Source organism: Dermacentor andersoni, chromosome 5 (genome assembly GCF_023375885.2).
Source record: "Dermacentor andersoni chromosome 5, qqDerAnde1_hic_scaffold, whole genome shotgun sequence".
NCBI classification, from domain to species: domain Eukaryota; kingdom Metazoa; phylum Arthropoda; class Arachnida; order Ixodida; family Ixodidae; genus Dermacentor; species Dermacentor andersoni.
In genome coordinates this window covers 112537247-112555471 of record NC_092818.1, presented here as the reverse complement: position 1 = coordinate 112555471, position 18225 = coordinate 112537247, and the positions used below count along the sequence as shown (strand labels likewise).

Sequence of the window (18225 nt, the reverse complement as noted above, 5' to 3'; positions counted from 1 at the left end):
GCTACGAACTTTCGTGTAGTTGTCTCATACTTTGCTATCGCGAACAATGCCTCACCTTTCGGTCGAAATTGCAACTTATATAAATATATATATATATATATATATATATATATATATATATATATATATATATTGCTGCGTGAGCACTGCGTGTAGCCAGAAGAGCGGGAATTGCTATATTACCACCGCAAGGTCCCCAGTTATTATTGCAATGTTGAGCCCCATACAGCACCTCCCCCCCCCCCTTCCGAGTTGTCGCTGCTCTTTAAAACCAATCACTATCTGCGAATGGCGCTGAAAGCTATGAGGGAAAAGACCGCCGACGTTAGTACAAGGCGGACACAATGAGTTCGCAGCGAGTGCTGCATTCAACTCGCACGCGGGCGCTACTGCAAAATCAGTAGCGGATCCCGCATAGTAGCCTGAGGGTACTATAGTGTGTACCGGATGCAGCAAAGGGACGTCGCAGAGCACACAGCCAAACGACGTTCGCAGCAGTTTCCGAAAGGTTGTGAATGCCCACCCGCTGTCAGCATTCGCTTCACGCATCAAAAACGCTGACGTTGAGACTGGCGACGCAGAAGGGGGTTCGTCGGGGTTCGGTTCGTGTGTTTACGCGCCACATCGCACATTCTCAGCGCGTACTATCCTCGCTTACAAATGTAAAGTATACGGCGTTAGCTTGTACGGACAAAGAGAGTTACAGGGAGCACGCCTACGTCCTGCGCTTGTCTGCATTTGTGTTTTGAGGCTCCTATAATGGACAGTTGGAAATGGGGGCGATGTAGGCCCTGGTGCGTGAAAGGCATTGTGTAAGCAAAACTTTCGATTCTCGCTCGCGGCGGCCTCGTAGTTCAAAGTACTTTCAAGCGCCAGAGAAGATTTCACTCGGGTTTTGCTAGTCGGCGTGAATCTCAATTCTTGTTTAGGAAAGCACGAATAAAGAGAGTTGCTTATTTGAAACGTTTTCGTTTCGACGCAAGTTATAGGCGATCAGGGAAAACTTCCCTTACTTCCTATTGCGAAGCACAATCAAAATGTTGGCAACTACTCTGGTATCGACCTTGTCACCCGGCTTCGTAAACAGCTCTAGCGAAAAACTTTGTGCTGGCAAATGCCGACGTAAATGTATTAGTGTAAGCAAAAAAAAATAAAAATAAAAATAAAACAGCTGCTCTGCGGCAGGAATAAACAAACGGAGAGCGGCGGACGGGTGCAGACGCATTAAAACATGCGAAAAAGAACACGACAAGCTCTACTGCATTTTCGTGCGAGCTTCATGAGCCTGGCTCTCCATTGTTATGTAATAAGGCAATTTCCGCATCTGTTGACACGACCTGTCAGTCAGCCGTCACAGCAAACAATTCGCATGGTTTAAACGTGCTGCGATCCGATGGCGAAATTCAAAAGGCGCCTCTCTCCCTCTTTCTTTCTCTCTCTCTTTCTCTCTCCCGAGCGCGAAGCACACATTTCATGGAAAACTGACGCATAATTGAGTGTGGTACTCGTCCGACGAGCCAGCATGCCTAAGCTCTCGAACAATCTGAGCGCGTTCTTGGCGCGTGAACGAATTGAATTCTCGTACGGTAGAGCTTCTTTCATGCCAGGGAACGAATAGAAAGGCCGTTGACATACCGGGATCTGGGCTTGCCCATCTCGCTTCACCAAGGCTATGCTGCATCCTTATGATTCGACCCATTTTCACATACAGATATGAACAGAAAGCGCTGATTTCGTTTCATATCATTAAAGCGCTCGCGTTATTAGGTGATCTTATGAGGCTCCATACGTCACTCCTTGGTTAATTATTCACGTGTTTTCCAGCACTCTACATGAACCCAACAACCTTAAGCAAATATTGACATATGAGTCATTTTTAGTTTGTTTCGGTGCTGAAATTGGGAGGAAAGAGGTATCTTAATCAGCTGCCTTCTTGGAGAAGGCTACAACGGCTGCCGCAAACAATCGCCGTTTAAACAATGCCCAGAAAAATACGTAATTATACTTGCACGAATAATATGTTAGAGCATAAATATTCGTATTTCTTGCTTGATTTACACTAACAGCGGGGACTTCCTTGAATTCCAACCACCTGCTTCGATATTTCACAGTTTCAGGAGTAGACGGGCCCGTTAATAAAAAGAATAGTCCAAATGATAACTAAAGCAGTTAAGAGACAGAACTGCGAGTTCGCTAGAGCACGTAAGCTTTTGCGTTAACGATCGCGTTTCAACTGCGTGGTTCATTCGAAATGCACTTTTTTTTTTTCATATATATCCGCTATATGAACTAAAAGACGTCTCGAAAGTAGCAGAAGCACTCCAACAGATATCGTGTGTCATGAAACTTAGTTTTCTAAGTTCCGAACTTATAAAACACAAGGGCACCACATTTACGAAGCTTTCTGTTCGTACACAAGCTCTTTCCCGTTAGCCGACCCCCATCGCTGACGCATCCAGCATCAATATAGAGTCTAATGTGCGCTTACGAACAAGTTTAGCCTAAGACATTCTTCGAATACATGTCAAGGAACACATCCTTCTACGTCGAAGCTACCCGACACGGACAGAAAAGATGACACGAGCCAGAGCCTGTGAGTTAAACTGGCATAGAGTACGACGAATCCTGACGAAGCAATGGCAAAGCGTCAGCGGTTGAGTTTGTTGACATCGGTGTAGCACTCGCCGCCACATAACCTTTCTTGGCTCTACCACATAACTTGAATTCGCTTGCCTTCTTTTTTTATGGGGGCGGGGGGGGGGGGGGGGGTTGCGTTGCGAATTGGTGATTGCATTAACGTTTCCAAATATGTTGTAAAACAGAACTCCTCTGTCCCCTTCCTTGCCAGACAGGCGCATGCGACTGCAGGTATACTTTTGAGGTTTGGCAAAGTATGTCTCGATAGAATGTATAAATCTCGAATTCGTTCAACGCGAACGCAAACTCATGAATACATAGGCGTTCTGTTCCACAATCAAACTACGTGCCGTACGCAGACATATTGGCGCCCAAGTAAGAGCTATCGCAACATCTAGACTTCACTCACTCACTGGTGTGTTTCTCACTGGGATTCTCACTGGTGTGTTTATCGGAGAGCCTCATTGAGACGTCAATGCATTTTAAAATCAGCCGCGCACGCAAGACGAAAAGCGCTGTGAAACGAGTACTTCGCCGATACCTCGAATCGACAGAAGCAACACAAACTCCTTATAATGGCGTGGACGTTTGCCGAAGCGCTTGTACACCTTTTACGTGTTGTCTGTCCTTGCCGCAATGTACACTGTCAGCACAGCAGGTTACTAAATGTCTGAGAGCAATCAATCAGCCGTGAAATAAGGAAATACTTTGCGAGATCCAATACTGGAAAATGCATAAGTCCAATAGTTAGCTTATCCGTGTTGCGACGTGGTCACAAGAAAAATTAAATAGCAATTTCGTATCTTGAACCCGATTACATCCATGAGCTCACATACTGTGGCTTTTAGAGACCAAATACTACGACTTAAGATTCATTTCCTAGCCCTCAAGCGATTTCACGCATGCGCAATATATGCTGCATCTCCCACCTCAAATTCAAGATACACCAGCAAGTATCTTTCTGCGCTAAACAACATTATTCGATGTCGATAGACATTTCGCGACTCTTCTTTCCCGATTACATTCTCCGTGGCACCCGCAGCACGTAAATCACCGAGCGAAATAGGACCGGTGGCCGAACAACTGCTTTCGTGAAGAACGTTTCAAGAAAAAGAAGCGAAGAAAAAAGCTTCGAATTCTCGAGCAAACAAAAGCAAATCATTTTATGGCTTGAGAAGCTGGGCGGTCTCCCGAGTTCGATTCGTTGCAGAAGCGCTTAGCCGTTTGAAATTTCATCATGGGACTGTCGACGGGGCACTCAAACGCATCAGCGAAGCCAGCGGTCATCATGATGGGAGCGTTACATCGCACGTACGGCTTCGTGTTAGCTGCGGAACCGAGCGGATGAGCGTCGCCATTTTGCGCGCACCACTTGAAGCAGGAGCCAATGTAAAACAGCTGCTCGGGGGTAAAACCCGCGGTACCCTCAGCACCCGCTTCGCTACTGCCGCTGCTACTGGCGAAGGAAGAACGCGCAGTCTGCAAACCAGCGACGTCGGCAAAGTCTTCGGGTGCTGAGAAGGCCGCGGTCTTGGCATCGCTCCCGGCATCCTGCACGACCTGGGAGACGCACGCGTGCTTGTTAAAGCGCGTTGCGCCCACCACCACGTCCGTCGCCGGCGACAGGCCGAGAGTGAAGTCACCGAAAGCAGCGTGCCAGAGTTCGTGCGCCAGGACGTGGCCCAGGGACCCCCACGTGAACGCGTCGCTCACCTGAACGAAGAACGGCTCGAACAAAATGGCCGGCGAGACGTACAAGCTGCCGCGCCGCAAGGAGTACATCGCGGTGGCTTCGAAAGACCGAAGATTGTCGCCTTCAGTTTCCGGCTGCGTGCTGCCTTGGCCGGCGGCCAGGTCGGATTTGCGTTTCCTGTTGAGCGCTTCGATGGAGGTCAGGTAAGTCTTGATGAAGGCGACCTTTTTATCCTGAACTTGCGGATACAGCTTGCCAAGCTCGTTCGGGTCGTTAAATTTCTCGGGCCAACCGACGATGGGGATTAACGAGTCGAGCCTCGCCTCGGCGGCTTTCCGGTCGTCGTCCGAGAGCCAAGACAGAGCAGTCTTCGTCTTGTCCTTCAACTCCACGTACAGTGCCTGAACCTTCTTCATTTTCTCGCCCGTGGTGTTGGCGCCGAAGACGAATATCGGCCATGCAAACGGGAAGAGCCGGTTAACAGCGGCGACGCACTCTCTCGTGACGACCTGCGAAGCAGCCGTGTCATTGGGCAGATTTCCCAGGACGGAGAGCATCAACTTGTACGAAGTGAAAGGCGCGAGGAGTCGCGCTACGTGGAACCTAACGAGTGCGTAGAAGAGCTTGAACTCGCCTTCCGAGAGCACCTCTTCAGTGAGGGCAAACATTCCGAAGTCGCCTACGTATAAGTCGCTATCCTCGGTGAGCTGTGCGTCCTGGGGAAGGCGCCCGTTAAGCGCCGACAGCCAGTCCGTAGCTTTCAGCTTCGTAGAAGGTATATCTTTTACCTGAATGTACTTTGGCTTTCTTTCTGGAGAGGAGGACGCGAGGCTCCATTTTGTGGAAAGGGAGACGTCGACCTTGACGAGTTCCGCTACATCAACGTCCTTCCCGTCGCCGCTCGAAAACAAGCTCGAGAAGTCTAGGAAGCAACGCGTAAGCTTTTCCGGCGTAAGAAACCTCTCCTTGTGTCTTTTCCACAGCGGGACGCTATCGCTGTAATCGATATGCATGATTATTTTGTCCTGCGCTTGTTGTTGCTGCGCCGCGCTGTTGTGGAACGGCGCGATCATCAAGTCTACGAGAATACCCAAGTTCCAATCGAGCGACAGGTGTACCAGGAGGTTGAGCGTTTCTTGCAGTGACGAAGGTACCTTTTTCGTTTGGTCTGTGAAACCTTCCTCGAGCTTCGAGAACACGTGCTCTTTAATCACCGACGACGTGTCGCCCTGTTTAGAGTAGACGTCTACGCACGACAGGTAGTGCGCAGCACTTTGGTCAGTGGCATGAGAGGAGCCTCCAGCCGCAAGCTTTGCCTCCTCCATCAGACGGTGCTTCACCAAGCTGGAGACTTTAGCCTGCGAAAAAAAAAATGAAATGTGTATGAGGATTGCTTCAAGGCACGCAAAATGTAGAAACATGTTATACGTATAGGTCCCCTGGAACCCCAATAAGTTGCATTCACTGTTTATTGAAAACGAGTAAGACGTAACAAAATCATAAAGGCGGAAGGGAGGGTGAGGGGTCGAAGTCAGACATTACTTTAGTCTACCGTTTTCATTTTTACGTCAACTGGCGATGCGGTTCGCTGTTACATGTGAAGCAACGTTACCCCACCATTCACAATATACCTACGCATCAGTAGCTTTTCTCATCACCGAACACAAACCCTTCACTAGCATGTGAAGAGACCGGGAAGAGCATCCCTGCGCATGCGTGTAGGCTATATGTACGCTTCGTAAGTAAGCTTCGTTTGCTGAAAAATAAACGAGTTGATAATTCGCATTTAGGTGTCGTGCGTTGTTTTCCCGCTTAAGTCCTGTCCCTTCGTCGCTCTGCGCAACGGTGTTAAATATGTCGAACCAAGTAGCCCACTGCGAAATGATCCTGTATTTCAAAGCCCATATTCACAAACAAAATACAGTATATTGCTAGAATTTTGCTAGACCATACAGAATTTTTATAAAAACGTAATGATTGGAGCGAACGTCGCGTTATTGCAGACCAGTTCCTAGGCTAGGCGACAAAACTTTGCCGCTAATAACGTGGGCTTCAGAAGAATAATAAAAATGTATTCATTAACCCTTTTATTGGTGCCTCTGGCGCAGCTGTCTAAATGGGAAATTTGGAGGCAGTAACACTTTCATGCCCATCCGTGTTTTAAATATCATTAAAATCGTACCAAATTACCCCAGGTGGTCCAAATCTCCGGAGTCCCACACTACGGAGTGCCTCATAATCAGATCGTTCATCATGAAATTCCAAGGCTCAATGGAGGCAGTACCGGGACTGAGTGCGTACCGCTGCGCGTCAGATGGAAACGCCCTCGTAAGGAAGGGTGGGGCGAAGTTTGAATGACAGCAAGCCACAGCGAATCCTGGCCCGACACGCAGCCGTGCACATACTTGCCAGGCAAAGCATGCCGTATCAGTGGCTTCCGTGATTGGCCGAAACGTTCGGTTTCCACCTCCCTCGCGCTTGTCCTCACGGGGCGTTTCAGTCTGATATGATAGCGGGGCCGCCTTTTCTGCGCTCCTGTGGCGCTCGGTTTCGATATTGCCTGGATTTACCGCCGAAATTCGGTACATAGCTCGAATTAGCTGCGACTTTCAAGGTTTCTAAAAAATTATGGCACGTTAAAATGTGACTGTCTTCAAATTTTCCATTTAACAGCTGTCCCTGGGGCACTAATACATAAATTACTTAATATTTTTTTGTTAATTAGCCTTGTGAAGCTCAAGTTATTAGAGGCAATGTATGTCTGCATCGCATACCAACTTGCCTGCAAGAAAACCATGTTCGCCGCGCTTATAGCTTTCTTTTCTTTTTTTGAAGAAAGAAAATATCTACATTCTCTAAAAAAACACCCTGTATATTGGGCCCACTATTAGCAAAGGAGGCCGGTCGCTGGCAAACGTCCCTACGAACAAAAAAAAACATTCTGCATTCGACCCCGGGTGCTGAAGCCACGAGTTCAGTCGATGTGCTTGCCACGCCAGAAGTTGCAACCGAAATTAGGCTGCCTTCTTACTTGTTATCTCTTACGTCCTTTAATTCAAGTGTCTACCATCTATTCACCTGTTGTCCAACCTCGGATACCCCTTACACCGCAACTGCTCATTCTCGCCAAGATGCAGCACGACCAATGCCAACTGGTGGGCTACGCCCAAAAGTGCCTCTAAAAGTTCACCAGTGGAGCCCTGGACTTACGGCTCCCAAGCTTAAGAGAACCTTCCAACGTTAATGAAGTTTTCATTCATTCCTACCTCGGAGTCCGTGAGAATAATTTTCTACAAACAGACGCCACGCCGTCAGAGTAGTCTTCGCTGTGGCTCTTCTGTTCGCTAAAGCGATTGACTGGCGCCTGCTGTCCGTATTTATCATGCCCTACAAACTTCTTTGCGAATACGCCAAAAATAATATATGTGCAAAAAAAAAGGAAACACGGACAGGGCAGACTGGGGTATTGGTGCTAAGCAGTTCTGCAGCTTTGCGCTGTGACTTGTCATTAACGCGTTATTTTCATCGGCGAATTAACAAATTCATGGTAAAGTGGCACGAGAATTTAGGTAATTTAATTTCTCCGGTAAAATGATTGAACCTAACGATCCAACATGCCATTTTGACTTTGGACGCATGTCCTCCAGAGGTCATGGAACGGCACCCGATGTGGTGCAACGTCTCACCTCTAGTAGGTCGAACTGGTCCGTGAATCCCTGGTGGTGGTCGCCCCACTGGCCGCACGTGTACTGGTAGAAGTGCGCGCACGGGTCCACCGACAGGTTCATCGACGTGTGCAGCTCCAGGTCGAGCTGGAAGCAGCTCAGGTTGAGGCAGGGCTCGATGAACTCCACAAACGGCGACCTGCTCGGCGTGGTGATCAGGATGTACGCGACTACGAGAGCGATCACGGTCACCTCGAAGGCGAGCACCGCTATAGCACTCGCCGAGAGGATCAGCTCTTCCCTGGGCTGCTGAACCTCTTCCTGAGTCAAGAAAGTGTTGGGTGTCTCTTAGAAACACGTGATTTCAAGCTCGAAGAAACAAAATGCTGCATCATTTGGCCTCTCGATAACAAACGAGTCCACAGCTCGATGGTTAAACCGCTTCTCCACAGTCACTTACAGAAAAACTTATACAAGAAAAAAACAACCAAACTTTAATGCCTGTGGTTCAGGGTGTTTACGTCAACTCTACAGAAGCTTGTCGAGTTGGCTTGACGGGCTGCGAATTGCTTGTCAGGCTCAAGTAAACGCTAGCCGGTCAGGCTGAGCCAGCCCGACAGCACCGTGTACCAAGCCCGACCAATTTCGAGCGTGCGTTTAAATGCAGGGGGGTCGGATCAGCGGTTTCCTGCCCGCAGCAATCAACCTGACACGCTCTGCTACCTCTCGCCTCGACGCGGGTTGCTGCAACATGGTAGCAACAATCTCGACCCGTCAGTTAGGGCTTCGTGTAAACGCGGTCGAAGCCGGCGGTCTGAGCCCAGCTTCTGGAGTCCACCCGTTATTGTCCGATTGTCGAGTTCATGCAGACGTAGTGATGTTCAAAAATAGATGCGCCCTTGTGTACCTCGCGGACGTTACCTTAAGTGAGGTCAAGGAATACCAAGCTGGCCATGATACCAAGGAGGAGCCGTTACTTACGCTTTCAGCGACTTCCCTCTCGGGCTTGACTTCCTCGGGTTGCTTTTCTTCCTTAGCTTCCATGCCGAAGAGCGCAATGACAAAGATCTGCCTTGTCACACTTTGCGCTAGAATGCCTCGCTCTTCTTCTTCTACAGAATGCGCGCACGGTGCAGTGAGTGCGGGTTTTGTCTTCCTCTTCCTCACCGAGGCAACGAGAGACGGTACAACGGTCGAACGCTCCAGGTGCGCTCCTCGTAGATGCTGCGAATAACTTGCAAAGAAGCCACTACGCACTGGCTTTGCTTGAAACTGAGCTAGCTACAGGTCGGTGGCCCAGGCTACAGGCCGAGGCCTTCATTCCAAAATCTATACAGCTGGATCGTTAGGTAGTCAAGAGGTTCTGCCACTCGTGGTTGTGAAGCCTGAACCTAAATCAAAGTACTCAAGGGTTTCCGTATCTTCGTACCGCCGCCGTAACCGGTAGCTGAACCTGTGCCCTCGTGCTGTATGGCCAGGACGCCTGTACCGCGTACGAGATAGGCATGTAGGCCAAGCTAGCCGCATTTATCCATGTTGTGTAATATATTTATTAAACAAGAAAAACTAGTAGAAAATAGTTTGTTTCCTTCTGTTCATTGCTCCTAGTTCTCCACTGAACAGAGCGTAGCCATCACCAAAATGAACAAGCCATGCAAACATTCACTTCAAAACATTGTTGTGCGGAAGGAAAAGAACACGAAAGAAAAATGTAGTGGCATACTCTCGTATGAATGATGAATGTTGCTCAGTAGTGGGACTTATGTACATTGCAGACGTACATTACAGAGACAGTAGAATTTCATTATAGTGCGAAATTACGAATATATATATGGTATATTTTTCTAAAGTTTATGGGCCCTCATGATATAGCAGTAGTGTTATCACTACCACATTCATTTCTGTCATTCATTACTAGCTCGAACTAGGCCTGGCATACGTTATCAGTACCACTGGAGGGGCGGATGCTAAGAATAGGCCAGCGAATCTATAAAACCTACGACCTTCGTTAGCTTCCAAAAATCTTTCTTTTCCAGAAATATAAGAAATTCAGTGCTTCTCTACTCACGAATATCGTGGTACTGGCGCCTTTTTGCATCTCCGTATTACTGACTAGCACAGAAGAAAAAACTTAGGTTAAAATAGAAACACTATTTGTGCCAGTATAGCGCTACGATCTACATCTACTGTTCATCTACATTTGCGCTGATAATTACTCCGAAATTGTGGCTTTTAGTATAGCGCAAACTCTCGTTCCAAGCCGTAGTAGAGCTGCAAGAAGAAAGCATTACGACGAGGCAAATTTTAGGTGTAGCCAGACAAGGAAGCAGAGAACAATAACTGTTTCCGTCTATTCCGCGGCTTACAGTCTTTGCGCTAAGGCAAACATCTGGATCTCATATGCAGGTTACTCATATGCAGCTCTTCCTCTTATTGGCCGTCGTGGTGGCCAAGATATGCTGAAGGCGTACAAGAAAAGACTTCTCGCTAATGAAATTGGTCTTCTTCGAATGCTATCTTCCTTCTTTTTATCCCCTTTCTGCGATAACACCGGGAAACTAAGTTGTAAAACCAATCCGGCGAGGTTTTATTGCCTTCCCACTAGCACTTCTTCGGAGGCCCTATACTGACGCATTGTTCGGTTACCATCATATTTATTGTCTACTCTTCGACCACGCGGCATAGCGTAATATAGAAGGGGAGAAGCGGGGTTGGGATAAAAGGCAGCTTAGTTGGGAGTGAAGATCGATCTCCTTCTTAGGCCATTATTCTTGTTTCTACTCCGTACCTTTCCGGCAGCATCCTCGCAGACCTCCGGACGTCCATTGATTTCTTAATGGTGTATGGCAGTTGTCCCAAATAGCGCCGCTCCATCAAACAGTATTACTGATAACGAGTGTAATCGCACTGCTGTTTATGTCTTGCTACATATATTTTTGCATAGTGTACATTTTCTGACAGGAGCTTCTCTTTCAGCAGTGTGCTCTAGGACCCCCTCCTGTATATTTATGTATGCATGAATATTTGTATAAAACAAATACACTGAAGCTGAAGGGGACTTTGATGAAGATGGTTTATTATGTACGGAATAAAAAAAACGCGAGACAATTCCCACTCTTGGCAATATTTTTGCGTGCTTTGGTGACGGTGTCATATCTAACTACGCTACTCGCCACAGCGCTATAAGTATCCCTATGCTACAAAAAAAAAAGAAGAAACAACTCCAATATTAACTCGTAAATTCTCTTTTTAATTAAATCTTAATATTGCTAGCTACGGGCGATAAGTTCAATCTACCGCATTGGTAGCCCAACAATCCAGAACATCTTCGATGCATCTATACCTATCACTTTCATACTATATTTTATAGTAATATAGTATGAAACTATAATAGAACTCTATTATAGTTCTATTGCAATACTGAACTTACTACTGTTCCTGCTGCATTCTTGCTTCCATATGAATGCATCCATACATTGCGGGTTTCTAGAGCAGAGCTCTTAGGCACCCGTTCATACGGCGAGCGTCGGCATCGGCGGCGCAACCAAGCGAACGAGCACCGCGAAAGATTAATGAAAATTAAATTATGGGGTTTTACGTGCCAAAACCACCATCTGATTATGAGGCACGCCGTAGTGGGGAACTGCGGAAATTTGGACCACCTGGGGGTTCTTTAACGTGCGCCTAAATCTAAGTACACGGGTGTTTCCGCATTTCACCCCCATCGAAATGCGGCCGCTGTTGGCCGGGATTTGATCTCGCGACCTCGTGCTCAGCAGCCCAACACCATAGCCACTAAGCAACCACGGTGGGTGGAGTTCCCATTGGCTGCGACGCCACATCACAAGCTGTGCCTCGAGGGTGTGGAGAGCGCGAAAGAGAACGCCTTCTGCCGCGATAGCGCTCCAGGTATTGCGTGAAGCGCGAGGGCATCGCCGAGACGCCACGTTATCCTCGCTCTCGCTCTCGGAAGCTGGCGTGGTGTTCTGTATCTCTCTCTCTCTCTCTTTCTGACCTCCACTGGGCTTAGCTGTTGTGCGCGCCTGCATGCCGGCCCTGGTGGCCACTGGTGCTTCCTCGGTTTCTTGTCGCACAACACGACGGTGGCATGCGGCGTTGGCATCGCAAGCTGTTGCTGCATGTTGGCTCGGGCAGCCTATACCGATATGATAAAGTACTCACAGCGCAAAACTCGAAGGACCGCTCAGTGGCATTGGACATTAATCTTTTCGCATTCACAACTCATACGAAGTGCTTAAGTGTCCCCGGATTTTCTACTTGTGACTTTCCCACTCTCATCAACCGGGCCACGGATGTAGAGCACTATCCCACCAGGATTGTAACTTGCTAGAAAATAACGCGACAGTATAGACTAGGTAGGAGGACTTCCCCCCTTACTCAGCCCAATTTCTCCAAACGACAGGAAAACACATCATGGGGACTTCAATTTAACACGTCTCCTCCCCCCCGTACGATTCAATTTACTCTTCCCAACACACTACTCCCCGGAGTGTAGGTTCTGCGGTAAACAAGGCACACTATACCACATCCTATGGGAGTGCGATCAGAACCCTGACATACCGCCTATCCCCAACCCTTCCCGTGAGCAGTGGGAGAATGTGCTGCCGAGTGTATGCCTCGTCGACTAGACCACCTAAGTTTAACGAGAAGCCTGTGCCAGTACCAGCAATTAACTACGAAATTGGGACGACACCACACGATTAATTTGCTTTATTTTGCACAATAACGTATATGTCTCGCTCTCGCTTCATGTGTAGGCGTCCCATTCCTCACGTCCGCAAACTGCGTTTACTGGTCACTAATTGTTGCTGGGCTAGTGCATGCTTTTGTGGACTTTAGTACACAAACTATACAGGGGCAGACTTCTCCGTTATGTATTCTTGTGCCTGCCAATTTTTCCCCTTCATAGCTCGCGTCCTAAACGCCGGTAAAATGCGTACTGTTCAGCTGTTCCTTCTTACTTCATTTTTTAGTTGTTCTTTACTTTCTTTTCTTGTATAGGAATTACGCAACACGCTTATGAATTGCCTTACGTTTGCACTTCATTATGTGAACATCATGCTCTTTATTCATTTTTCATTATCCTTTCTTTGGTCTTTGAAGATCGAGTGCCTTGCTTTGCGGAATAATGCATTGAACTTGCAACTGTGAGAACGCAGGGAGATTGAGAGGCTCTACAATTTAAATAACGATACCTAACTAATCAGGATACGCACCATGGCCTATCTCAGTCGCAAACAGAGAGTAAGCATCCTGGCTCGTCGAATGGAGCTCACTTGCATCTTCTGTGTAAATCCATCTGAATCGATGCACAGATGTAAGGGGACTAAAATAATCATCCTAGAGCTTATGAACACAAAATTCTATTTAACGTAATGTCATTTTTAAATATATGGTGTGCAAGAGACCCTTATCGGCCACACGTCAGATGCAAGAGGTAGTGAAGGGAAACCTAACATTGCAGGGGGAAAAACACTGCACCCACTACTGCGCCGACACTCTTTTCATAACACTGTCCGGTCTGTCGCGTCAGGTTATCGCCGAGATATTCACTTAGATAGAACAGAAATAGAAAAAAGCATCGTAACGTCCGTAGATATATACATGCCATGGTAAAATATATACATGCCATTCATACCGCTTCGATTGAGGCTGAAATCTACAGCACCTTGCTTGAACCATCTGGAATCCGCACACTTGGGTTCTACACGACAAAAGCCGATATACCATAACAAAGGAAAAGGTAGCATGCTCGGACACGATTAAAAGTTATAACGTGCGTAGACTTGTGACATTCTTTGCAGTGTTCTCGGGAATGCGTAATTTAGGCGCAGCGCAATTTATTCTTGCGAGCTATAATGTGCAGGAGCCTGCATCACCTCCGTCAGAGAACGCGGGGAGAGTCCAACACTTGACAAATTGATCTTGTTGGCCGGGACACTTCATTAATAAAAGCACCGCCACGTCACACAGTAATGAGCTAGAGCGGCTGTGAACGGGGCATACCACAGGGGCGCCGAATGCAGCTGAGACCACGTCATAATGTCGCGACGGCCAGGCGCTGTGGCTTATACAAAGCACCGTAGGCCACGAGGAACCCCCCCCCCCCCCCCCCCCGCCGCATTTTCGTGGCCCTTGGGAATGCCGCTTGCGCGAGTAAGGCACTGAGGCTAGCGGCGAATTCTCGATCCTGGCCTCCTGACTCGGCTTCATGGAGTCTGCGGCACGCAGATGCCAAAGCACGCGCTACTCTACCCCTGCTGCGTCACTGTTCATTAACATGCACCCCTCGGTGAAGCGTGGCTGGCTTCTCGGCCCATCCTTTTCACACCTTCCGACGACCTCCGGCGAAACTTGTATGCAGCACGAGCAGGGCTGTCGGAACGCCCGCAGTCTACTGAATAGACGCCATTTTTTCGTCATAGAGGCCCCCTGTGTATCTTATCTTTCTGCTCCCTTGAGCTCCCCGACACCAACGCTGCATTTCGCACATCAAAAGCAGAATTTACACTGTTTTTTTTTCGCGTGTATAAGAGCTGTCTGATACTGCCCGGGCGCCTCCGTTAGTACCTTCACCCACGATTAGTTAGTGCCTGATCTTGCATTCCACTACAGCATAGATTTAGTAGGTTATTAATACAGGTCCGCATGCCAATTGTCAATTTGACATGCGCTTAAATTAAGGCTAACGAGAGAATATATGGAAGCGGTTAGAATATGCTGTCTGTTTTCTGGCGCTTCTTTTTTTTTCTTTTCGTGCGCTATGTCGTTGTCCACACCCAAGTCCTTTCTGTGCAGTTGTGACACAAACACCTGCTTCTGGACGTGTTGCTAGTTATCCGTCGACAAAGTGGTTACCCGACAGTAACGCAGACAATTACCGAATGCATAGCTGACATTAATCACAAGAATGGTACCGAGATTTCACCCTGCTCACCGATAGTAACACTGCGCGCAAATGGAAAGCACGTCCGTGTCAGTGAGACACGTAGAATGCGGCCTGGCTTTCCAGATCGATGGCCCGACGAGGAACTGCGAGTGCTCCCCTTTCCTACCGTATACGGATGCGTGAACGTCACCGATGCCTTAATGAGCGAAAACAGCTTGCGGTAGGGCGGTGCCTTTAACGACCTTGGCGGGCACACTCGATTGCTTCGGCGAGCAGGCCGGACCTTCTGCCAATGTTTCTGGCCCGCATTTCAATTGTCGTTATAGCAAACGCTCCCCAGTGATTGATTATTAACGCCTGCTCTGAGGCGCGTATACGCAGAAAGCGTACAGTAGCCGCATAATTGTCGTGCGCACGAAGTTTATAGCACTACATGGGTTACATGCACCGTTTGTATCAAAAGCTCATTGCTGCATGCCACCACAAGTTAAAATGCATGCGAATACCACTGAGCCACCTTGACTGCTTGCGTGCGACTGTGCCTGTGTTCAGTGGCACCAGCCTGTAGCCTTTGCGAATATTTTGGAACCCATTCAGCGACGCAACGCTGAATTCTATTCTAGGCCGAAGCACCAATACTTTGGAGAAAGGAACTCTTGCTTTGTGCAGTTAAACCCATTACACTGAGGCGTTTACCGGTTTATCTTTCTCGAGAGATCGCTTTTCACCGGCTAACAAACGTTCAGCATCATCCCTCAGCGCATGGCGCACCTGAATGCATCGGAAGTTTCTCGAATGTTGTCGATGGCTCTATCCGTTGCCTGTTGTCACCACACCTTGTGTAATCTGAATGTGTGCGCGACACCAATTTTGTAGTACTTTCTGAAAGACACCCGATCACCAGCGATTACCGTGGAACGGTCGATGACTCATGTATGAAAGCTAACGCGCTTGATCAGCCGATCTGAGTTCGACGATCACCGAGTGCGTTCGCCGCTACCGTTGTGTTTTCAGTGTAACTTGCTGTTGTGGGCACAGGTTCGCCCAATAAATAGTGTCGTCATTCACAGTTCTGCGACGGCTTTCTTCACCGTCACTAGTACGTGACATCTGGTGAAAGTGCTAGCACGTTCATGTGCCGAATGTTCCAGCAAAGCCATGATCCAAGCCCGAAACCAGAAAACCAGCGTCGCCGCAGACCATCGAGCTAGCCGCAGGAGCTGAAGCGACGGCTGTAATCACCGTCGGTGCTCTCGCACTTCGAGGAAGACGCCGATGGACAGAATAAACTTTATTTTCCAACGGATAAGCCGGTCTACCCACCCCCCGACACGCAGGTCAGGGGGCGGGTGCCACCGCCTCAGATGTAGGCTGGGAGGTCTTGAGTCCCAGCAGCCTCGATCTTCAGCCAGTTGGACGAGCCGGAGCTGGAGCTCAGAGTGCGAGATGCGCAGCAGGGTCTCCCAGGTGTCTCTATCTCCTATATTGTGCGTCCCCCCGGGAGAGTACGGGCATTCCCATATTATGTGGTCGAGGGTCCCTCTCGCCCCACAAAGATTGCACCTATCGATCGAGGAGCTCTGAGACGCTCACCACACAGCCCAAGTCCGTCGTCTCTCGCTAACCCCTGCTGGCCGCGCAGTCCTCCGGAAGCTCAGTCCCGAGGACATCCCCGAGTTTACAGAGTACATGACGATTCCGCAAAAGGTCAGGGGGCATATTTATGCCCCGCCTCTACCCCGCAACATGGACCCCGAGTTCTGTCAGCGCCGCCGGCAGGCCCGTAGTGAAGCCATTTGGCGATGCTACGGCTCGCAAGATGGAGTAGTTTGCACAGACGCAGCGAGACACCCTTGCGGCGACCTCATGACCGCGGTGGTAGCGGGTCACAACGGACGATTGATAGAACACACAACAATAACGGCTGACCGAATGCTGGAAGCGGAGGAAACCGCGATTGCCATGGCCATGCATGCGGAAGTGAATACCGTCATCAGCGATAGCAAGCAGGCCATCGGCAATTTCGTCCGCGGTAGAATTTCCGAACAGGCGTACCGTATCCTCACGCTGCACCCCCTAAGCGGCTGTAGAACACTCGTGTGGGCCCCCGCTCACGTGGCTGTGCCCGGCAACGCGTCGGCTCACAGTCTGGCTCGAGATGGCACGAAATAGCCCGTAGGCTTCGCTTGAGGCGTCGCTCGCTCCCACCACCGGCCAAGCAGCTCGATAAAACGCAAGCGGTCGCGTTTAGGCGACTCCAGACAAACACATACCCCCACCCAAAGTACATTAAGAAAATCACAGAGGGCAAGGAAAGCGACCTATGTAGGCTCTGTTCACAAACACGAAAACTCACACATATAGTGGGAATGCAGCTCGCTCCCGTTTTCTCATCCCCCGGTCAGCAGCGAGACTGACTGGATAGCCTGGCTCAGATCCGGGGACGTCGACCGACAGCTTGAACTGGTGGACTGGACGGAGAAGGCAAGGCAGGCCCAGGGCCTTACTTGAGCCTGATCCCTCATCAACCCTTTCCTCTTACCCCTTTCCATAAAGTTTACCACTACCACTAGCTATCGCTCCTGGCCTCGGGCAACATGTGGTTCGCCATAACTGGATGAGGATACGTATAAGTCTGCAGTCATCTCCACGTGACTGCTTGTCTGTTGTTTAATTTCGGGTCTGGCGGGGATACCAATCTACGATACAATCGATAATGCTGCGTGATCTCCCCATATTTTAACATGCGCTGAGACGGAAATCCACACTGAGCGTAGGCCTTGATGCCATGCTAGTTCGAAGGAAGAACGGAGTAGAAAGCGTAACAGCTTGCGCTAGCCTGTTATATGACTGTCAAAAGTAAAAGCAAATTATTCTACGACGGAGAAAGAGTGACTTGCGATCATTCGGGCTACAGCGAAATTTCAGCCTTACATATACTACAAGCACTTCAAAGTGGGAAGCGACCATCACGCCTTGTGTTTCCTGGCAAAATTAAAGGATCCTTCAGGTCGCCTAGCACGATGGAGTTTCGGACTTCAGGAATTCGACATCACCGTGGCAGATAAGTCTGGAAGGAAGCATTCTGGCACCGACTGCCTGTCGCGCGCCCCTACGGACCCGCCACCGCCAGATGAACTGGACGACGATGCCTTCCTAGGAACAATAACTGCAGACGACTTCGTCGAACAGCAACAAGCAGACCCGGAGTTACGAAGCCTTGTGGAGTGCTTATAGGGCAAGTTCGATGTTGTGACTAGGGTATTTCAGCTTGTGCTGTTCTCGTTTTGCTTGCGCAACGACGTCCTCGTAAAAATGGA

General features: G+C 48.9%; 1 protein-coding gene across 1 annotated transcript; it reads right to left on the bottom strand.

Annotated features, from left to right (window-relative positions):
* Window positions 1–3795: 3795 nt before the first annotated feature.
* LOC126531054 (endothelin-converting enzyme 1-like) lies at window positions 3796–9039 on the bottom strand. The gene is made up of 3 exons (XM_050178435.2): window positions 8977–9039; window positions 8017–8316; window positions 3796–5688 (listed from the first exon to the last, which is right to left on the bottom strand). Exons 1-3 carry the CDS (start codon window positions 9037–9039, stop codon window positions 3796–3798), a joined length of 2256 nt encoding a protein of 751 aa, XP_050034392.1.
* Between the last annotated feature and the right edge of the window lie 9186 nt (window positions 9040–18225).